Source organism: Pristiophorus japonicus, chromosome 8, assembly GCF_044704955.1.
Source record: "Pristiophorus japonicus isolate sPriJap1 chromosome 8, sPriJap1.hap1, whole genome shotgun sequence".
Taxonomy (NCBI): Eukaryota; Metazoa; Chordata; class Chondrichthyes; family Pristiophoridae; genus Pristiophorus; species Pristiophorus japonicus.
In genome coordinates this window covers 123,524,110-123,548,009 of record NC_091984.1, presented here as the reverse complement: position 1 = coordinate 123,548,009, position 23,900 = coordinate 123,524,110, and the positions used below count along the sequence as shown (strand labels likewise).

Here is a 23,900-nt window from a genome sequence, read left to right as displayed (position 1 = left end):
AAGGCGGTGCACCGTGAAGATGAACGTGTTGGGCGACCAATGGTGGGAGTGTTGGGGCGGGGCAGTTGGACATGAGAGGGTCATGTGGCAATACCTCCAGGAATAGGTCCAGCCAGAGTCAGTGTGTTTGATCAGTATGTTTGCCTGATACGTATCATTCTGTACCGCACTGAACATGTAATCTCTCAGCCATCAGAGGTGCTCTATTAGCACTATATTTCACAGATTAATTTTCTTGCACAGTACCAGAAGTTGTAAGGTCAACGTTTAAACAGAAGACATACCTGACAGGTTGGAAATGTTATTTTAAAACAATTTGCAACACTTATGCTGAAAAACAATTTGGAGAATCTGTATTCAGGACATCGTAACTAACCACAGACTTTTAGTCAGAGCGAAATTAGACAACTTGTCTCCAATTCCTGTTGTGTGGAACAGGTTAGGTGAGACTATAAAAGTTTAATATAACTAGACTTTGATATAAGAGAGGTAACTAATCATTAATATGTGAGTGTAATGTAACATTATTAAGTGGCACAAGACAGTCTTCCTTTAACAGTAAATGACTGAATGTTTTTCCTTATCTTGTTTTTCTTCCAGTTTGTAGATACAGACAACTTCCTGACAAATGAGCAGACGCTGAATTTGATGATAGCTGAAAACTTGACTGTGGTTGCCCCCATGCTGGACTCCCGCACTTTGTACTCGAATTTCTGGTGCGGTATGACACCCCAGGTGAGTTATTTTAAAGGAGCAATCCTAAACCTGGTTATTAGCAGTAGAAATTGGCAATTTAACGATTCTACGGCCATCATTCGATAAAATATAACGTAAAGATATGATTTCTTCCCCTCCTACCTGCCTGAGGATAAATACGCTGCTGCTTCACCATCTTGGAACCATGACAGCATTGCTATTTGAGGCTACTTTCCAATACTTACGACTTGTACTTACCACAGAAGTCAATTCAATGACAAGCCCACACTTCCTACGAACTGAAACTTGACCTTGTGTACTAAATATCTGGGTTGGCATAGTCACAGGGTGAGCGGTAAACCTTCTGCCATTACAGTAGGCACTGAAAATGTTTTGGTCAGTGAACCATATGCTCTAAAACTTTCTCAACTGGTAGATGACACCATGCATACAGACCAGATGTATCTTGCTAAAAAGGATTAATTCACGTTCTTTTTAAAAGCGCAATTGCATTGAAGCAAGAATAAAGCAACAGATTACAATAAAATAAAGCTTAATTCTCACTATTACTTTAAAATGGTGTTTCTTGAATCAAAATAACATTTTGAGAGAAAAACAGAAAATGCTGGAAAACACTCAGTAGATCAGAAAGCAGCTGTGGAGAGAGAAACAGAGTTAATGTTTCAGGTCGATGACCTTACATTAGAACTCGAAAATCTTTTCAAGTGAGCACAGGCCTTTGTATTCAGCATCCCTGATTTTAATTGCTCCACCATTGGTGCCTTCAGATGCCTAAGCTCTGAAATTCCCTGCCTAAATCTCTCTGCCTCTCTACCTCTCTTTCCTCCTTTAAGACGCTCCTTAAAACCTACCTCTTCTATTTCCTTATGTGGCTCGGTGTCAAATTTTGTTTTATAACGCTCCTGTGATGCACCTTGGGACATTTAACTACATTAAAGGCGCTATATAAATATAAGTTGTTATTGTTGTGTCCTGTGTCACTGATGCAGCTCGTACGGGTAATGGACCTATGAGGACAATTAAAACACTGGGGAGATCCTTCCACATTTATCCCCAGATTCAGGCAGCTTCCGGCTACAGAGATGGTGATGAAGAGTCAGAAGGAAGATCCAATGGCAGGGGCTGGCTTGTCAATCATATTAATTGGTAGTAACATTCTACACGTGGTATCACCGGGAGATGGTGACTCAGACACAATTGACGCCCAGTTAGCTTTTGAGAATTATCTTTTTTTTGGATAATTGAGCCAGTAATAGCATTTCCTCTCCGAGTGATAACTACACACACATCAACGTGTTGCCTATCCATTGTGCCTAACCAACCATGGGCATCTGATAGGGCACTATTTGCAAACAAAAAAGAAAACAAAAGCCACTTTGCTGTTAAACACCGACAGTTTATGTATTCTTTTCTTCATTCTTTGGTTATGGACACCGATGGCAAGGCTGGTATTTAATACCCATCCCCTAGTTGCCCTGACTGAATGGCTTGCTAGGTCACTTCTGAGGGTTGTGGAGGCCATGTCACTGAATATATTTAAGAGGGAAATAGATAGATTTCAAGACAAAAAAGACATTAAGGGGTGTGGGGAAAAAGCAGGAATATAGTGTTGAGAAAGAGGATCAGCCATGATCATATTGAATGGCGGTGCAGACTCAAAGGGCCGAATGGCCTACTACTGCTCCTATTTTCTATGTTTCTATGAGGGAAGTTAAGAGTCAACCATGTTGGTGTGGGACTGGAGTCACATATAGACCAGACATTGTAAGGACGGCAGGATTCCTTCCCTAAAGGACATTAATGAATCAGTTGGGTTTTTGTGTGAGTCTGACAGCTCCATAGTTACTTTTACTGATAACTGCTTTTGATTTCCAGACTTTTTAAATGTAGTATTATATAGCATTTTACAGCACAAAAATAGGCCATTCGGCCCAACAGGTCTGTATACCAGTGTTTATGCTCCACATGAGCCTCCTCCCAGCTTCTATCTTACTTCATCTCACTCTATCAATATATCCTTCTATTCCTTTCTCCTTCATGTACTTATCGAACTTCCCCTTAATCGCCTCAACTGCTCTATGTGGCAGTGAGTTCTACATTCCACATTCTGAGTCAGGAAATTATTGCAACTAGGGCAAATGTTAATTCTATGGATGGGTCACTCAATTGCACAAAGAGCTAGTAATTGAAAAGGCCTGAATTGTACAGTACAAGGTTAACTTACAAGAACCACTGTCAAACTGTTGAGAGTTCCATAATATAGCTTAAATCATGACAGTCATTGGGACCCAGAATGGGTTGCTTCTCTGAGGTTGGGATTAGTGTACTGCCAGGGTGAAGTGAGGCCCAGCCTGGTATGGGGGTGCTGGAAGCACACACTTGTTTCAACAACTAAACTTGCATTTATATAGTGCCTTTAGCATAGCAAACCATCCAAATGCCCTTCACAAGAACGTCTACAAGCAAAATTTGACACCAAGCCACAGAAGGAGATATCAGGACAGATGACCAAAAATTTAGTCAGAGGTAGGTTTTAAGAAACATTTTAAAGGATGAAAGAGAAGCAGAGAGGTTTAGGGAGGGAATTCAAGAACTTAGGGCCAAGGCAGCTGAAAGCACGGTTGACAATGGTGGAGAGAGTGAAATCAGGGATGCACAAAGGCCAGAATTGGAGGAGTACAGAGATTTCGAAGGCTTGTAGGGCTGGAGGAGGTCACAGAGATGATTCATAGGAATTGCTGGTCATAGGAATGTGGGAAGGGAGGACCTTGAGATGATCACTATCACTAGGGAGGTAGTGCTGGACAGACTAATGGGATTGAAGGTAGACAAGTCCCCTGGTCCTGATGAAATGCATCCCAGGGTATTAAAAGAGATGGCGGAAGTTATACCAGATGCATTTGTTATAATCTACCAAAATTCTCTGGACTCTGGGGAGGTACCAGCGGATTGGAGAACAGCTAATGTAACGCCTCTGTTTAAAAAAGGGGGCAGGCAAAAGGCAGGTAACTATAGGCCGGTTAGTTTAACAGCTGTAGTGGGGAAAATGCTTGAAACTATCATTAAGGAAGAAATAGCGGGACATCTGGATAGGAATAGTGCAATCAAGCAGACGCAGCATGGATTCATGAAAGGGAAATCACGTTTAACTAACTTACTGGAATTCTTTGAGGATATAACGAGCATGGTGGCTAGAGGTGTACCGATGGATGTGGTGTATTTAGATTTCCAAAAGGCATTCGATGCCACACAAAAGGTTACTGCAGAAGATAAAGGTACGCGGAGTCAGAGGAAATGTATTAGCATGGATAGAGAATTGGCTGGCGAACAGAAAGCAGAGAGTCGGGATAAATGGGTCCTTTTCCGGTTGGAAATCAGTGGTTAGTGGTGTGCCACAGGGATCAGTGCTGGGACCACAACTGTTTACAATATACATAGATGACCTAGAGGAGGGGACAGAGTGTAGTGCAACAAAATTTGCAGATGACACTAAGATTAGTGGGAAAGCGGGTTGTGTAGAGGACTCAGAGAGGCTACAAGGAGATTTGGATAGGTTAAGCGAATGGGCTAGGGTTTGGCAGATGGAATACAAAGTGTGAGGTAATCCACCTTGGGAAAAAAAACAGTAAAAGGGAATATTATTTGAATGGGGAGAAATTACAACATGCTGTGGTGCAGAGGGACCTGGGGGTCCCTTTGCATGAAACTCTTTTTGGTATCGATTCACAGGTGCGACCCAACTACTGACCAGCATGGGGGCTTTGACCTGCTCCGTTCCCGACCTGGGCCGGTTCACCCCTCTTCATCCAATCTGGTGATGCCAGGTTAACCGAGGACCACCATGTGGATACCGGTCTTAGTGTGGACACCCGATCGGCACAGGCGACAGCAGCCCAGAACTCCTGACCTCGAGCAATCCTGCAGCCTCAGCCTACCAGCAGCGGGCCACTGCACCCAGCAAATTTCAGGCAGCGAGCTAATTGACCGAGGCAGGACTCGAACCTGTAATCTTCTGATAACTTCGTGGTTATAATCCAAGTCAGACGCCTTGACCATTAGGCCACGCGGCTTCTCTCTACTGCACCTGGTATTCCCAGGCAGTCTCCCATCCAAGTACTAACCAGGCCTGACTCTGCTTAGTTTCCGAGATCAGACGAGATCGGGCATTGTCAGACAAGTGTGAATCCCAAAAGGTTAGTTTGCAGGTGCAGCAGGTAATCAGGAAGGCAAATGGAATGTTGGCCTTCATTGCGAAAGAGATGGAGTACAAAAGCAGGGAGGTCCTGCTGCAACTGTATAAGGTATTGGTAAGGCCGCACCTGGAGTACTGCGTGCAGTTTTGGTCACCTTACTTAAGGAAGGATATACTAGCTTTGGAAGGGGTACAGAGACGATTCACTAGGCTGATTTGAGAAATGAGGGGGTTAACTTATGATGATAGATTGAGTAGACTGGGTCTTTACTCCTTGGAGTTCAGAAGGATGAGGGGTGATCTTATAGAAACATTTAAAATCATGAAAGGGATAGACAAGATAGAGGCAGAGAGGTTGTTTCCATTGGTGGGGGAGACTAGAACTAGGGAGCATAGCCTCAAAATACGGAGAAGCCAATTTAAAACCGAGTTGAGAAAGAATTTCTTCTCCCAGAGGGTTGTGAATCTGTGGAATTCTCTGCCCAAGGAAGCAGTTGAGGCTGGCTCATTGAATGTTTTCAAGTCAAAGATCGATAGATTTTTAAGCAATAAGGGAATTGAGGGTTACGGGGAGAGGGCGGGTAAGTGGAGCTGAGTCCACGACCAGATCAGCCATGATCTTATTGAATGGCAGAGCAGGCTCGAGGGGCTAGATGGCCTACTCCTATTCCTAATTCTTATGTTCTTATGTTCTTATATTATGAGCCCATGGAGGGATTTGAAAACAATGATGAGAATTTTTAAATTGAGGCATTGCCAGAGCTGGAGCCAATATAGGTCAACAAGCACAGGGGGTGACAGGTGAATGGGATTTGGAGCGAGTTAAGACACGGGCAGCAGAGTTTTGGATGAGCACAAGTTTACGGAAGGTGGAAGATGGGAAGCCAGCCAGGAGAACATTGGAATTGGTACGTACAAAACTGGGCTCTTAAAATGGAAGATGAACCATTAGTTTCACAAGTTCACTGATTATCGCCTTTATTTTCAGCAGCCATTTGCTAACCACCTACACCTGCAGGGCAGTTATCCCTCAACCAACACCAGTAAAACAGTCTAATTGGTCAGGTACCTCATTGCTGTGTGCAAACTGAATGTCATGCCTCCCCTCATCACAAACTGAATACTAATTCTCAAACTGTCATGGTAGGATATGAACTCACACTCTCTAGGTTATTAGTTTAGGCCTCTGTATTACTAATCCAATAATATAACCACTACACTACCATACCCATCATAAAGACAAAATAAATCTCTCCCAGACAGCAGCCATTTAAAAATTGTTGCAATATTAGGCTCAGGCACAGATCTCTGTGTGACGGAAAGATCCTTATGATCTTCCTCAAGTCAGATCCATCACAGACAGTGCAGCGACGATGGAAATTGACGCTCTAAACTCTATAACTCCTTGTTAAATGTGATGTCTCATTCTCGCAACTGCACGGCACTTAATTCAGGATGACGTCTGACTGGCAATCTGAGAGTTACACTAAACATTTCAAAATGATGTTATTAAACAAAAAAAAGAACAGGAATAGTTATTAAGTTAAAATGAAGTGAATCTTGAAGAGTGATGCATCGGTTCCGTGTCCTGATACCCTCTGCAATGATACCAACACCAGCCACAGTACCCGGGGACAAAAACAGAATACTTTGTCTACAGTCTATGTTGCTTTATGTCTTTTCATTATGGTATTTCCAGGGTTAAAATAGGTTCTGTTTTTAAAAAAAAATTTTTGCAACATAATGAAATCTGCCCATTTAAAACTGAGATGAGAAGGAATTTCTTCTCTCAGCGGGGTGTAAATCTGTGGAATTCTCTGCCCCAGAGAACTGTGGAGGCTGGATCATTGAATATATTTAAGGCGGAGATAGACAGATTTTTGAGCGATTAGGGAGTAAAGGGTTATGGGGAGTGGGCAGGGAAGTGGAGCTAAGTCCATGATCCGATCAGCCATGATCTTATTGAATGACGGAGCAGGCTCGAGGGGCCAAGTGGCCTACTCCTGCCCCTATTTATTATGTAATACTTTTAATAAATCTCTTGCATAGTATTTATTCTTCTGCTATCTTTTTTTTAACATTTGTTCCTGGGTTGTGGGCATTGCTGGCAAGGCCAGTATTTATTGCCCATCCCGAATTGCTTGAGAAGGTGGTGGTGAGCCTAAGACTGAGAGAGCACAAGGGGAGCTTTCGTCATTCCTCTTGAGCTCTCCTACTCTTCCAATAGAATTACTGTAATAAAGATTTGTTTACCCCCACCCCAATCACTCCGGGTAATCAATGTTGTTGCTAAATCGTCAGCAGTGGTAAAACTGACCAATCAAATAGGCAAACAAAAGCACCAACTGTAAGAGTTCTTTAAAAGTCACTTTACAATAGCCTGCTCTTTATATTGACCATTCCTCTACATCCCTCACGATGGTGCCAAGAGTCTGCCCTACAGTTTCTTTTTCTGTTTCTTTACCATAGGATCTAGTGTGAGGCGGAGATGTTCCTCATGTAATGCGATCATATTCAAATGGGTTATTGTGGATTTTCAAATAAAAGTGGCAACGAAATAGTAAAACAGAATGATTAGGCAGCTTTACATTTACTGCAGTCGCATCACATTTTTGTAAAAAGGCCTTTGACTGAATTTTATGCTCATCAAACTCTTGACATTCGTGTTTCGACTTTCGTCAACTGAACTGAATGGTTATTATGGCTTTTGCAATGTAAATGCTTCATGGGTTCTTTGCTGAGCGATTCATCGCAACACATTGCTATTAAGAACTAGTTGGTTTATTAGCAAAAGGTGTAACAATCACACTACCCAATACCGGTTCATCCACCGAGCTCACAACCATCTGTCTACTCGTGGATCTCCTGAACACAACTGGCTGGGGTTTTATTGAGTCTTGTGAACATCACATGGTTGACTAAGCCACTCAAAACTCAACAGCTCTACAACTATTTTAATTATAACATTAAACCAAGTGCTCCATTTTGTAAGGGCACCAAAACCAACAAATGAACCTTAACAAATCAAATTAAAATTCTGTTCCCTGCTGTAATGATGCACTCCAGTCCCTCCGGCGCCTACCTCTCGCGGAAGGCCGCGAGCGTACTGGTAGACACCGTGTACTCCATCTCCAGGGAGTCCCTAGCGCGAACGTAACCACAGAAAAGAGGCAGGCAGTCGAGCTGAACGACCCCCTCAACCGCCCGTTTCCTGGACCTGTTAATAACCACCTTGGCCATGCCCAGGAGCAGTCCTACAAGGAGGCCTTCCGACCTGCCCGCTCCACTCCGCACTGGGTGCCCAAAGATTAGAAGTGTGGGACTGAAGTGCAACCAGAATTTGAGGAGCAGACCCCTCAGATATTGGAAGAGGGGCTCCAACCTCGCACATTCAACATATACGTGGAACACGGACTCCTCTAGACCGCAGAAATTGCAGGCGGCCTGTGAGTCCGTGAACCGACTTAAAAACCAATTGCACGGGACTGCTCCATGCAACACCCTGCAGGCCAAGTCCCCAATAAATAGTGGGAGGACTCCTGCATAGAGCGCTCTCCATTGGGAACTCCCGCTTCCTCCGGACGGCAAGACGGTGCACCATGGCGTGTCCGGATGGAAGACAAGGATGGCAAAGTGGAGAGTTTGCAAGAGCAGCCCGTACAGGAATCCCCTCCGCGCAGAACTGAAAGGCACGGAGAGGATTTCCTGGAGGAGGCTTAAGTTGTGAGATGCCGGCTCCTGAGGTCAACAGCTCTACAACTATTTTGTGTAGAAACTTTAAATCAAGTTAATTTTTGTGAATCTATAAATCAAGTGCTCCCTTGTTAACCGGGGGCACTAAAACCGGCAAATTAAACAAATTAAACTTTAAACTTTAACAATCAAATTAAAGTTGCCGGAGGTGACGATGCACTCCAGTCCCTCCGGTGCCCACTTCTCGAGTGTACGGTGGACACCGCATGCTCCATCTCCAGGGACACCCTGGCTCGGATGTAACTGCGGAAGAGAGGCAGGCAGTCGGGCTGAATGACCCCCTTGACCACCCGCTGCCTGGGCCAGCTGATGGCCCCCTTGGCCGTGCCCAGAGCAGTCCCATGAGGAGGCTTTCCGACCTGCCTACTCCCCTCCGCACAGGACGCCCAAAGATCAGAGGCATGAGACTAAATGGCAACCAGAATTTGAAGAGCAGCCCCTTCAAATAATGGAATAGGGGCTGCAACCTCACATATTTGACACATTGGAGCACGGACTCCTCCAGGTCTCAGAAGTTGCAGGCGGCCTGGGAGTCCGTGAACTGACTTAAAAAACAATTGCACGGGACTGCTCCATGCAACATGCTCCAGGCCAACTCCCCAATAAATAGAGGGAGGACTCCCTTGTAGAGAGCCCTCCATTGGGGACCTCCGCCTCCTCCGGACGGCACAATGGTAAGTCATGGTGTGTCTGGATGGCATCAACAGCTCTACAACTATTTTAGTTGTGCACTTTAGTCAAATGCCTCCTGGTTAAAGGGGTGGCACACTCGAAACACTTTCAAACACGTGCCCCCTTGTTTTTTTTTGAGGGCACTAAAAACACAAATTATACAAGTGCCTCCTGGCTAAAGGGCGGGGGGGGCACTAAAACCGACAACTTAAACAAATTAAAATTTTGACATTAAGATTAAATTAAAATTTGGTTGCCGGGGGTGATGATGCACTCCAGTCCCTCCGGCGCCCACCTCTCACGGAAGGCCACGAGCTCAACAGCTCTACAACTATTTTGTTGTAATACTTTCAAGTGCTCCCTGATTAAAGGTGGGACACACTCCAAAGACCTTTCAGGTGCCCCCTTGTTTTTTTTGGTTTATTTGGGGGGTAGTTTGAGGGCACCAAAACACAAATTATACAAGTGCCCCCTGGTTCAAAGTGGGGGGGGGGGGGGGGTGCACTAAAACCGGCAAATTAAAACAAATTAAACTTTAACCATTAAATTAAAATTAAAATTTGGTTGCCAGGGCTGATGATGCACTCCAGTCCCTCCGGCGCCCACCTCTGGCAGAAGGCCACGAGCGCAACAGCTCTACAAACCTGTGAGCATACTCACAAGTGCATACATTACAGGTTTTAGACAGACTCAAAAGGAAGTAAACTGTTTTCATAGGTCAGTACGTCAGGTGCACATTTGGGCAAATGTAGGAAGCACACCAGTAATGGGAGTTGAAATAGTGTGTAAGTGTAATTTTAAGGAATTTGGGCAATTATAGGGGCGGTCGCCACAGGATAATAAAAACTCTGGCAACCCCTGAAGAGCCTCAAAAGGTATTTCGACCCATTAGCAACCGAAGGGTGAAGGGGCAAGTGACGAATGAGAGACAGGTAAGTTGAAGTAAAAATAAATTAAAAGTGCTGGCATGAGTTTGCAAGAGCAGCCCAGCTCTCAAGACCCCCTGTATGCTGGCTGCTGAATTCAAGGTTGTACTACTTCAGTGCAATACCGAGGCCCGACTTCCATCTCAGGTGGACATAAAAGATCCCTTGACGCTATTTTGAAGATGAGCAAGGGAGTTTTTGCCCAGTATCCTGTACCATATCTACCCCTCAACCAACATCACAAAAAAAACTGATTATCTGGTCATTATCACATTGCTGTTTGTGGGAGCTTGCTGTGCACAAATTGTCTGCCATGTTACAACTGTGAGTACACTTCAAAAAAGTACTGAAATAGCTGTAGAGCACTTTGGGAACAATACATTACAGTTGAAGAATAGGTTGAAGTACATTTACCTTAATATTACCATGTCCTTTCCATGACTTCCAGTGCACTGCTTGCTGTCTAGCAGCTCTTTCCACCCATTTCACGTGGACACCTGCTTGCCAGAAGCTTTGAAAATAGTGGTTGGGAAAGACACCGGTCCTCAAATGAAAACTTAAATGATGCACCCGCATAAACGAGGTAGGCATCCACTGCCACTGGTTCCATCCATCAGAGTGGCACTTCTCGTCTAGCCATCCATTTTATACCAGTACATGAGGCAACCAGCAGCCAGAAAACCATGCTCTAGGGTCAGCATCTATGTCTCCTGCTCAAGTACAATGAAGGTTAGTTGCAAAGGAAAACTCGCTTTAGCCTGACCCAACAATGTGCCTCAACTTGGAAGAGCACCCTTGACTGCACCAATAACACATTTTAGGAACATCGAAACAGGAGGAGGTCATTCAGCACCCCGAGCCTGTTCCGCCATTAAATCAGATCATGGCTGATCTGTACCTTAACTCCATCCACCCGCCTTGGTTCTCCAACACTTTAGTTTCTGACGCCAGCTACTCTTGCTCCCTTCCAAGTCAATTATTAATCGTAGCGGTAATTAATCATGGTCTCTCACTCACGAGGAGCTGGGTTGAGATGGCACAAGCTCATTTCACTTTGAACCACATGACAGCAAAGTGAGACGCTCACTCCCATCAGTCTGTGGTGGATTTGAATGCAGGTTCTCGAAGTGAAAGGGCAGTGTGCTACTCCAATCCCTCCATTCCTACTGACCTACTAAAGTCAGTCCTCTGCCAGTTAGTCAGTCCACAGATGGTTCATACACATCCAGCATTTTGTGACCTTTGTTTATTATAAGTTTCAGATGAACAAGATCTATTGGTATGCCACAACCAAAACTGCTCCTCTTTCCTCACATTTTCCAGCAGATCCTTTCTCTTTGAGGTTAGACATATGCAAAATACGAGATTTACTATTATAACGTGCATGCCGACACTCCCATTTCCCATGGACAGTCAGCAGTTTGGGGGCAGTATTGACCAGTCTACATTCATGGATGAAAATCAGTGCCAATCCCAAGACCCTTCTCAGCACCACCCCTGCTTCACACTTTCTGTTGCTGCTCCAAGGGACTGAAAGTTGCTGTATGCAGTGGGCAGGAATATTTGCAACATCTTCCACTATGCAAATGGTAAAATGTTGAGTACACCTGCAACCTAATGTATGACAAGCTCACACCCACTGCTCAGCGGCCCTTGAAGGGGTGGGCGCAATGCCACGGCCGCCATGTTTTTTATTTTTGCTGACTGACTTCCTGATCGGCCGGCCAATTATTGACACAGGTTCAGCAGGGCCGGCAACAGGCAGCCTGGTACCCCCTCTTGGGTTCCAGGCCACTGGCCCGGCCGAAACCCTCCCTGGTGACCCAGTGGCCGAACCGACAGAATTGCCGATTCTCTCTCCTGTAAATGAGGGGAGAGATGTGGTGACACACACATGCACTGACGTCATCACCACTCCACCGCTGAGTGACAGTGGCAGAGGCTCGGTCCCACCCCAACTTCCGCCCCTGACTAGGACTTACCGTTGCACTTCTGCCCCCATTATGACCGACTTCCGTCTTGTCGAAAAAAAACGACAAAGACCTGAATATGCACCGATAAAAACAGGTAAGAAATCATAGGGGCAGCAGGTTTCTGGCATGCCTAAATTTCGGTCCCAAGGACTAAGACACATCAAGCTTTCTCCGGGACTCACTCCATTCCCATGCCAGTATGAAATTACAAGTGAAGGAGTTACAATGACACCCTTACACCTCAGTAGCGATCATTTTGTTCCTTTTTTCAATCAGTGTTCATTTTTGTTTTCTATTTCCATCCAGGGATACTACAAGAGGACTCCTGATTACGTTCCGATCAGGGAGTGGAAGCGTTTGGGCTGCTATCCTGTTCCCATGGTGCATTCAACGTTCCTCATTGACCTGCGTAGAGAAGCCACGAAAAACCTGATGTTCTATCCTCCCCACACGGACTACACCTGGGCATTCGATGACATCATTGTCTTTGCGTTTTCCTGCAAAGTGGCAGGTAATTGTTTCCATGGTGTAGAAATCACTGTTTGATTATCGCCATGGTGGGATAAATCTACTCATCCTACATTTTCTCTAACGGGCAAGTGGCAACTTTCCAGCAAAGCAGTGATCATAGAGCACCTGACAGCACTCGTACCTGGTTGGTTATGTTTGTTGTTGAACTGTTCACTCGGGCATTACCAGGTAAAAGCAGCCTTGAGTGTCGTTAACTTGCACCAGTTGCGACGTCACATTTAGCCAATCCTAAGCTTTTAGTAAAAGGATCCTTACAACTCTTTTAAATTATAACTTTGAGCCAAGTCATCATCATAGGCGGTCCCTCGAACGAGGATGACTTGCTTCCATACCAAAAGGGATGAGTTCACAGATATTTCAATGAAGGACCCGATGTTCCAGTCCTGAACTCCAATTGAGGGGATGGAAGATGCCTGTGTGGATTTTTTTTAACATGTGGTGGCCGTTGCACATCAGTAACCACACAGGCTTGACAAAGCTCGGCCTTTATCCAGTGGCAAGGGTTAACCAGGACCAGCTCTGCTGCACGGACCTAGTGCGTACACATAATCGCAGTGTGGGCAGGCCCAAGCTGCCCCTGGGCCCTCGGCTTTTCTGGCCAAGTGCTCCCTTGTTAAAGGGGCACAATGACTAGAACCCACAAATTAATAAATAAACGTTAAAGGAAACCTTAACAAATCAAATAAAAATGCTGTTCCCTGTTGTAATGATGTACTCCAGTCTCTCCGCCATCCATCTCTCATGGAAGGCCGCGAGCGTACCAGTGGACACTGCGTGCTCCATCTCCAGGGACACCCTGCCGCGAATGTAGCCTCGGAAGAGAGGCAGGCAGTCGGGTTGAACGACCCCCTCGACCGTCCGCTGCCTGGACCTGTTAATGGCCACCTTGGCCAGGTCCAGCAGCAGTCCCATGAGGAGGCCCTCCAACCTGCCCGCTCCCCTTCGCACTGGGTGCCCAAAGATCAGGAGCGTGAGACTGAAGTGCAACCAGAAATCGAGGAGCAGCCCCTTCAAATAATGGAATAGGGGCTGTAACCTCACACATTCCATAAAAACATGGAAGTCAGACTCCTCCTTACAAATGCTAAATGGTAAATGGCACGAATGTGGAACACATAAGTGGCCATAAATATTTTACGTGGAACGCACATCCTCATGCAGTTATCTTTTGCCCTAATAAGCTGCTTCGTTAGTGGAAAATGAACATGTAGAAATTCTGCAACTGCCAATTTGTTTTCCCAGATAGCTAACAAGATCTATTAATTTTACCTCGTGGCTCATGGTTCTCTTTGTGTTCTGTAAGACTGTCAGACATCTTGCTGTGTCTCAGCTAAATAATTGTACTATTGCATCAGCTGGTTGACTTGCAGCTTTAGTAGTTATTTTGCCAGTAATATTTACAATCATGAGCTTCTAGAGGGGGTAAAGTGCAAAGAGAAGTGGTTTGGAAGATCCAAATTTATTTTGTTCCAATTTCTTCCTCTTATGCCCCCCATCCCCGCCCCGACTCTTCTGAAGGTGCAGACACTTTGTTGAGGCGCTATTCCATGCACTCTAGTTAGCCATCCATTAGATGTAAGCTTAAACAGTGAGCATCAGTACGCTGTTAGATTATGGGGACATCATAGCTGAGCCTTTTCGTGCCCTCACCTGTTGCTTACAAGTATGCATTTCCCAGACGAGATCACTGAATAGTAATAAGAAGCAGGAACACGGCGTGTAAAACGGGCAGATCTCTTCACATCTGTTTCCTGCCGGGAGAGTTAGGTTAAAATGACCCCCAGTGTCTGATTTTCTACCTCCTTAACCCAGGATTGTCAAGTTTAATTCTAGAGTCACAATTACCTTTGGAACTAAGACATAAAGAAAGAAAGAAAGACTTGCATTTGTATACAGTGCCTTTCATGACCTCAGTTTGTCCCAAAGGGCTAGAACCCTCACGTTTTTTGCATGCTTAACGCCCATTTTACTGCTGAAATGACATAACGCCCAGATATCGCCCATTTAGCCACAAAATGGAAACTGACGGGCATTTCTTGGCGAGCGTTACTTTCTCCACATGCTAAACGCTGGGAAAAAAATTACCGCCCGGCCACTTATTTGGGGCGGAATCATCAGAATGGGCAAAATCAACACCCATAATATCGCCCAGCGTTAATTTCCGCACTGATTTAATGCCGAGATTCAATAATACCGCCCACCCACTTTTTTTGTCGTAAAGAGCATATTTACCGAAACTAGCGGCCATGGAGATCGCCCATCGTCAATTTCACCACCTCGCACACATATCGCCCACAAAATTACGCCCAGAAAAAGTGGAACTAACCGGAACTAATCACAGCGTTATGGACGCCATGTTCTACATCATATGTCGTATCCTTTAAAAGGCTGCTAAGCTTCAACCTCGGTGGAGTTCAGATGTACACTGCAGGTCATTGGAGTTGATGTGAACATCTCTACAAACATCTTGACCATACTGTGACCGATTGGAATTGAATAGGTATCTTCATCGGGACATTCCTTGTTTGTCACCAATCGGTGAAAAATAGAGAGCTACTGCAATGGGGCTGAAATGACAAATAACGCCCAGATATCGCCCATTTACCCACAAAATGGAAACTGACAGGCATTTCTCGGAAACTTATCGCTGAGCGTTACTTTCCCCACATGCTTAACGCCGGGAAAAAATATTACCGCCTGCCCACTTTTTGGGGCGGAATCATCAGAATGGGCGAAAGCAGCGCCCATAACATCGCCCAGCATTACTTTCCGCATTGATTTAATCCTTTCTCACCTTCTCTTGGTGAACAAGTACATGCAGCAGACTCAAGATCGCCGAATGTACGCTCCACGGCATTATGTGTCCAATGTAAGACATGCCAGACTGATTAGGAGGACCAGACGTTACATCCCCCTGCAAGTACAGGGAGACGCATTCTTACCTCGACTTGCCCGACACCACCTGCCTTCGGCGACTGCGCTTCCACAAAGAGGTTATCACTGAGGTTGCCAGCTGATAAGGGCAGACCTGTCAGCACCATCAGCACTGCACTGTCCGTCGAGGTCAAAGTCACCGCGGCACATCGTTCTACACCTCGGGTTCTTTTCAGGCCACAGCTGGGGACATTTGCGGACTTTCTCAGCATGCCACACATCGCTGTATTAGACAGGTCACTGAAGCCTTGTACGCATGCAGGAGGGACTTGATCAGCTTCCCTATAACCAGGGAGGCACAGAGTGAGAGGGCTCTAGGATTCTCCAGAATTGCAAACTTTCCCAAGGTGCAGGGAGCAATAGACTGTACGCACATCGCGATGTGGGCACCTTTTCAGGATGCAGAGGTTTTCAGGAACTGCAAGGGATTCCACTCCCTGAATGTCCAACTGGTTGTCATCCACCATCAAATTATACTGGCAGTGAATGCTCAATTTCCGGGCAGCATCCATGATGCTCACATCCTGCGTGAGAGCACTGTATCTGACTTGTTTTAAACAATCAGCCACAAGGTCAAAGCTGGCTGGCTGATGACCCCCCTGCGTGACACCCACACCGAAGCTGAGAGGCGATACAACGAGCAACTCACAATATCATGGAGAAAACCATTGGAGTGCTGAAGCAGCGCTTTAGATGCCTGGACCACTCAGAAGCGAGCTCCAATACCACCCTGAGCAGGTAGCTCAATTCATGGTGGTGTGCTCCATGCTACACAACTTGATGATCAGGAGGGGACAAGAATTGCCTGATGAGTCTGACAGTCCACCTCACCAGAGAGAGGAAGAGGAGGACGAGGAGACGGACACTGACAGCGGCCCAGACAATCAGGCTGACACTGAAGCCATGCCCCAGCCCCCCATGTAGACCACATGAAAGGGCCAGTGATGGCATGATAGCTGCAAGAGCCTTATGTCAGGAGCTCATTAATGATCGCTTTGCCTGAAAGAACGTTGGTGTTATTTACAAGGCTGACACACTGCTGGATGTTCAGGTGATACTTCAATGGTGGACATCACCTTGATGACAGTCAAAGTTTAAGTTGATTGAAGTTAAGTGTAATTATACCCTTTGATGTTAAGGAATCACCAGTGTGTAACGGTGCAGCTATCTGAGCCAATGCGTAACAAGGTTTTGTTAAATAAAAAACATTTAAACCGAACATTTGTCTGAAATCATCAGTATTTCTGTCAAAACCAATCCATCCGCACCCCCCCTCCCCAACCCCCCACCTCTACCCCTTCACCTTCCCCTCCTGACTCCAAGCCACCTGGCCGAGGAGCTCCTCAGGCGATGCTTCATTGGCGGGGGGAGGTGGGGGGGAGGGGGGGGGGGATGATGGCCGAACCGCTGCTGGGACAAATACGGGAGAGGAAAATCTTGAGGTGGGAATGTATTCCGAGCCAGAAGCAAGATGTTGCTGCTGGCTCTCGTGTGGTTGGCAATGGGGGTGCGTCACCTTGGGGTGCAGTGCGGCGCTCTGGGACCACTGGGAGCCCTCGGCCACCAGTGTTCCTGGCTACCAGCTCCAGGGCCTCCACCATCCCTTCCATGTTATATCTTATTTGTTGGACAAAAACTCAGTGCCAACTATGTTCTTGGTGCTTTGTAGGCTTTTTGTTGCTGCTGAATCTCCCTCGTGCCTCCCACAACAGTCAAACAAGCACACACCGCAGCCACACATGCCTTCAGTCCCTCTGAGCTACCTCTCTCTCTGTCTCCTCTTCTGCGCATGTCATGATGACCCTTGACCTCCTGAATCATGCGTAATCGAGTGTTGCCATGCCGTTGCTAAGGACGGCGACACTTTACAGCAGAAGGTCAAAAAATGTAATGCTACCGCCCATTTCATATCGCTCGTGGTAATGCCCATTTTAAAAAATGGAGACTAGGTGCTTTGAGAATGGGCGAGAAGCCGGCGATCTGAAAACCAATTTATGCCGCCCATGCCAGAAATCACGCCCATTTTTGCACATTTGGAGGGAATCAATTATTAAGGATGAAATAGCAGCACATTTGGAAAGCAGTGACAGGATCGGCCCAAGTCAGCATGGATTTATGAAAGGGAAATCATGCTTGACAAATCTTCTCGAATTTTTTGAGGATGTAACTAGTAGAGTGGACAAAGGAGAACCAGTGGATGTAATGTATTTGGACTTTCAAAAGGCTTTTTACAAGGTCCCACATAAGAGATTAGTGTGCAAAATTAAAGCACATGGTATTAGGGGTAATGTATTAACGTGGATAGAGAACTGGTTGGCAGACAGGAAGCAGAGAGTCGGAATAAATGTGTCCTTTTCAGAATGGCAGGCAATGACCAGTGGGGTGCCGAAGGATTCAGTGCTGGGACCCCAGCTATTTACAATATACATCAATGATTTAAATTAAGGAATTGAATGTAATATCTCCAAGTTTGCAGATGACACTAAGCTGGGTGGCGGTGTGAGCTGTGAGGAGGATACTAAGAGACTGCATGGTAACTTGGACAGGTTAGGTGAGTGGGCAAATGCATGGCAAATGCAGTATAATGTGGATAAATGTGAGGTTATCCACTTTGGTGGCAAAAACAGGAAGACAGAATATTATCTGAATGGCGACAGATTAGGAAAAGGGGAGGTGCAACGAGACCTGGGTGTCATGGTACATCAGTCATTGAAGTTTGGCATGCAGGTACAGCAGGCGGTGAAGAAGGCAAATGGCATGTTGGCCTTCACAGCTAGAGGATTTGAGTATAGGAGCAGGGAGGTCTTACTGCAGTTGTACAGAGCCTTGGTGAGGCCACACCTGAAGTATTGTGTTCAGTTTTGGTCCCCTAATCTGAGGAAGGACGTTCTTGCTATTGAGGGAGTACAGCAAAGGTTCACCAGATTGATTCCCGGGATGGCTGGACTGACATATGAGGAAAGACTGGATCAACTGGGCTTGTATCCACTGGAGTTTAGAAGAATGAGAGGGGATCTCATAGAAACATATAAAATTCTGATGGGATTGGACAGGTTAGAGGCAGGAAGAATGTTCCCGTTGCTGGGGAGTTCCAGAACCAGGGGTCACAGTCTAAGAATAAGGGGTAAGCCATTTAGGACAGCGATGAGGAGAAACTTCTTCATTCAGAATTCTCTACCACAGAAAGTTGTTGAGGCCAGTTCGTTAGATATATTCAAAAGGGAGTTAAATATGGCTCTTATGGCCAAAGGGATCAAAGGGTATGGAGAGAAAGCAGGAAAGTTCTACTGAGGTTGAATGATCAGCCATGATCTTATTGAATGGCGGTGCAGGCTCGAAGGGCCGAATGGCCTGCTCCTGCACCTAATTTCTATGTTTCTATGTAAAAGTGGAAAATCTAGCCCAATGTGCTTTACAGCCACTGAAATCCTTTTGAAGTAACTATTGGGAGTTGAACCTAGGACCTTACTCGTCTGTATGGCTCAACTGCCAAGGCTTCTTTGGCAGGACCCCCCAAACTCGCGGCCTCTACCACCTAGACATCATCATCAAAGGCAGTCCCTTGAAATCGATGAAGACTTGCTTCCACTCTAAAAGTGAGTTTTCAGGTGACTGTACAGTCCAATATGGGAATTACAGTCTCTGTCACAGGTGGGACAGACAGTGGTTGAAGGAAGGAGTGGGTGGGGTGTTTGGTTTGCCGCATGCTCCTTTCTCTCTCTGTACTTGGTTTCTGCATGCTCTCAGCGACGAGACTCGAGGTACTCAGCGCCCTCCCAGATGCTCTTCCTCCACTTAGGGCGGTCTTGGGCCAGGGATTCCCAGGTGTCAGTGGAGATGTTGTACTTTATCAAGGAGGCTTTGAGGGTGTCCTCGAAGCATTTCCTCTGCCTACCTGGGGCTCGCTTGCCATGTTAGGAGTTCCGAGTAGAGCGCTTGCTTTGGAGGCAAACACCTAGAAGGACAAGGGCAGCAGGTGTATGGGAACATCACCACCACCACGTTACACACCGTCCTGACCGTGGACATATATCGCCATTTCTTCATCATCGCTGGGTCAACATCCTGGAACTTCCTCCCTAACACCACTGTGGGAGCACCTTCACCTCATGGACTGCAGCAATTCAAGAAAAAGGCCCACCACCACCTTCTCAAGGGCAATTACGGATGGGCAATAAATGGCAGCATTGCCAGCGAAACCCAGATCCCAATAATGAATTTTAAATATCAGTGGGCTTCAGGTGGGAAGTGGATTAGGCTCAGCTATGGCGCAGTGGAGACTGGGTAATCTTTGGGCACTCGCTGTCAGAGTTCACACATGAAGAATGCAGAGCCAAACTTTATAATAAAATACATTGCATTTTATTTGTGGATTGCTTGATCCTGGTGCAACAATTGAAAGTTTAGCTTTGTGTCAGCACTCGTGCATTGATTGGATGACTTTTCTGCAAATGCCTCTTCCACTCCATCACTCCCCGCCAGCCCCGCCCCCCCTTACCTTAATAGACAATGTAAAGTTAGCTTTCCTACAATTGGCAGGACCAGCAAAATCAATGACAGCTGAGTCATTTTTACCCTCTACCACATGACTAATAACGTCTTTGGTTAGTTAGACAAGCAGACATCACCAGGAAGAGGTAGTCTGTGGACGTGTGTGTCAATCTGTATGTGGGTGTGTTTGCGGAGAGTGTATGGGTGTGTGTGTGTCGGCCTGTATGTGGGTTGTGTGTGTGGAGAGTATGTGTATGTGTCAGTCTGTATGTGGCTGTGTGTGTGTCAGTCTGTATGTGGCTGTGTGTGTGTCAGTCTGTATGTTGGTGTGTTTGTGTCAGTCTGTATGTGTGTGTGCGCGTGCGCTGCAAGTGTACTTCTGTCTGTATGCATGTGTGCCCGAGTGTGAGGGTTTGTGTATCTGTGTGTGTATCTCTCTTGAGTGTGAATCTGTAGATTTCCTAACTGCAGCACACTGTCGCAGTCTCCCACAGTTTGATGAGCTGCTCCGTGGAATCCCCACTGATTCCTGCAGACTGAAGGACTGATCTCTCATTTTGCCTAGTGATTATTTCCTACTGTTAGGTTATTAATTTTGTGACAAATAACTTGATACCAAACTGCATACAGACAAAATTGTAGTTTCTGAATCTGTACCGAGTATTTTTTTAACTATCTGGGGTGGAATGTGTGCGTGTGTTGTGCTTGGGGGGATGAGACAGTGGAGGGAGACTGAACGGGCCAGATGATGATGTCCACTCCACACTCTGAAAGGGGAGTCTCGATTAAAGCCAAGTCCTGTTGGTGAAATCTCCTATGGCTGAGTGGAGACTAGTCCTGGTGGTTTTTTTTAGGTTTTGTTAGCACTGTGTGATGCCGATGCATATCACCATGGTTTTATTTATTCTTTTGTCTAAATTGAAGTCTTGGATAAGAAGGTAGTTTGACCCAGCAAGTTGGGGGGGGGGGGAGGGTGGGGCGGGGGTCACAGGCGGTGAGCCGTGTCGCAGCCTGACCATGACAGTTCTGCTGGGGGTTTTTTTTAGGTAAAATTGTATTTTTCAAGATTTTAAGCCAAAGTGGACCGAGGTTGATGATTGGACGAGGTAACACGAAACGGTTCTTCGAAGGAGAAGTGACCTGATTCCAACTCTGCAGCGTGAGGCTGCGTATCGTGCAGCCATACCCCTTTGAACGTGTAATGTGTGGCACTGAGGCTGCGTATTTTGCCCCGTCAGTTTGGGTGTTGTGTGCGTTGTGAGGCTGTGTATTGTGCAGCCATGCGGCTACATCTTGTATGTGATGTGTGCGGCCGTGAAGCTGTGTGTTGCATGTGCCACGCGCCTTGAGGTTGCATTTTGTGCGTGCCACGAGACTGCGTACTTTATGGCCGGTGTGCACCGTAAGGCTGTGAATTGTCCGAACGTGATCGGAATGCGAAGGTTTACAATGAATGATTTTACAAAGATTGGAAAACTATTCCAAGAATCCAAATAAATATGACACAGAGAGGAAAAAAATTAAAAACTGGGAAGAAGCAAGAAATGGCTTTGGATAATTTATCTGCCAGTTACAAAGTTAGCCAGATATTGGCTGAGCTGTTATTAATTGATATCTTTAGAAAACTCTTAATAGGAAACATGTGGGAATAGAAACTTGGAAGTGTAGACAGACCAACTAGCAGCTGATTAATATAGTTGAGTGGAACAGGAGGGAATTTCAAACGTCATGCATAATTTATATTTGGGTATATCTCAGAAAGCATGTTAATTATTACTGTGAAACTGCTTATTCAGACCACGCTGAATAGAAGGTAAAGCTCACGGAGAGATTGATTCGCATCTCATCTCGATTCAAATGTTAATGAAACCTCAAGATTTTCCATTTTCTCAATACCATGTTATCAATTGTCCGATGCCTGACAAACGTTCTGAAGCACGTTGTATCTCGGGCGTGGAGAAGAGCAAGTAAACAGTACAAGTTTGAACTCATTCTTCAACATTTTAAAATGATACTTATTAATGTTGAAAGTAGGAGGACAGCTGGCAAAGAATCCACAGGGGAAGAACTTATGGATTTAGTGTTGAATGACCAGGCTTGATATCTTACATATGTGGTTCTGCCGAACTCGCGCTGTAACCTCCGCAGAAAATCGGCGGAAACTCCGGGAATTGACAAATGGCAGTTATGGTGGGACATCAGGGACCGCAGACCACGGAGATTCTACCCTCACGTTTTGATTGCCAACCCTCCAGGAATGTCCTGGAGTCTCCAGGAATTAAGGATTAATCTCCAGGATACTGCTGCAAGCATCCCAGGAGAAAAATGTGTTTTCTTTTCATTTTCTTTGAACACTTTTGTTTATTAATTATAAAAATATTGGAGATGAGGGAAAAAAGTCTGTTTGCCTAGGCAGGAGATTCTGTGATGAAGCCTCCAAGAATACGTCCACAAGAGTTGGCGACCCAGTAAATAATGTCATAATTGCAACAAAATTATTGGAATCTTTTGAACTTAGAAAAATTAATGAATGGCGGTGAAGCCTTGGATTTTCATGTCATATCTTAATTTTTCAAATGTTATTTTATAAAGTCCCTCACATAAATGTGATGGCTAAATTGAGAAGAATGGAGATCAAAGTTAAAGTTCTAAATTGGACTATTAATTGGTTCTAAAACAAGAAATGTAAGATGTTGGTAATTGTTATAGTTCAAATGAAGTCCTTGTAACCACCAAGTCCCTCTGGGATAGGTGGTGGGACTCTCACTATTCATTTGATTTCATTCATCATCTTGGTGAAGGTGTTGTTGGTAGAATGTTTAAGTTTACGCCATTTACCCTGCGTTCTCCATAGATTTGTTCACCAGCTGATTGGGAGAACCGCTGTAGAAATTCAACCGCTTAATCTTTACTGTGACATGGATGAGTTGACACCCCCTGTCAGCTGCCACAATCCTGTTTTCTGGGCTGTCAATGAGCTGACTGGTCCAATGGAAACTGCCACATTTTCAATACCTTTTTATGTATCAGAGTGATGTTACCATGACAACCTGCAGTGTTTAGGTTTCTAATTGGCTGAAATAAGTGGCATTTGAAGTCAGCTTCTGTCTGAACTCAAGTGTTAGCGCTGTGCGTTGTCTGAATTCTGAGGGTTTATGCATGCAGCGCCACTATGCATTGGTATCTCTGCATAGTCAAGCAGAGCTTGATGGATGCCCTGCCTGTCTCCAGCCTGACTGACACTGACTGGATCAAATGATACATTCCAGATCGAGTGCAGGATAAGTGCTGTCCAACTACAGCTCTTCCCTGCGTGGTCTGTACAACTGTACACAAGTGGACAGAACGTTGCCCACCAACACGTCCTGCTCTTTATGTCTTATTCCCTGGCCATTGTCCTGTGGCATGCCAACAACAACTTGCCTTTATATAGCGCCTTTAATGTAATAGAAATGTCTCCTAATCTGAGGAAGGACATTCTTGCTATTGAGGGAGTGCAACGAAGGTTCACCAGATTGATTCCCGGGACGGCAGGACTGATATATGAGGAGAGACTGGATCGACTAGGCTTATATTCACTGGAGTTTAGAAGAATGAGAGGGGATCTCATAGAAACATGTAAAATTCTGACGGGACTGGACAGGTTAGATGCAGGAAGAACGTTCCCAATGTTGGGGAAGTCCAGAACCAGGGGACACAGTCTAAGGGTAA

General features: G+C 45.6%; 1 protein-coding gene and 1 pseudogene across 3 annotated transcripts in view; one reads left to right on the top strand and one right to left on the bottom strand.

Moving 5' to 3' along the window:
• LOC139268740 (procollagen galactosyltransferase 2-like) overlaps positions 1-23,900 on the top strand; it is a 213,694-nt gene that overhangs the window by 134,868 nt on the left and 54,926 nt on the right. For all 3 annotated transcript variants that reach the window (XM_070887391.1, XM_070887390.1, XM_070887392.1), the window contains 2 exons: positions 601-735; positions 12,540-12,744. In XM_070887391.1, coding sequence (XP_070743492.1) covers positions 601-735; positions 12,540-12,744 — 340 coding nt within the window. The remainder of the gene's footprint in view (positions 1-600; positions 736-12,539; positions 12,745-23,900) is intronic.
• LOC139269830 (5S ribosomal RNA) lies at positions 4,790-4,908 on the bottom strand (annotated as a pseudogene).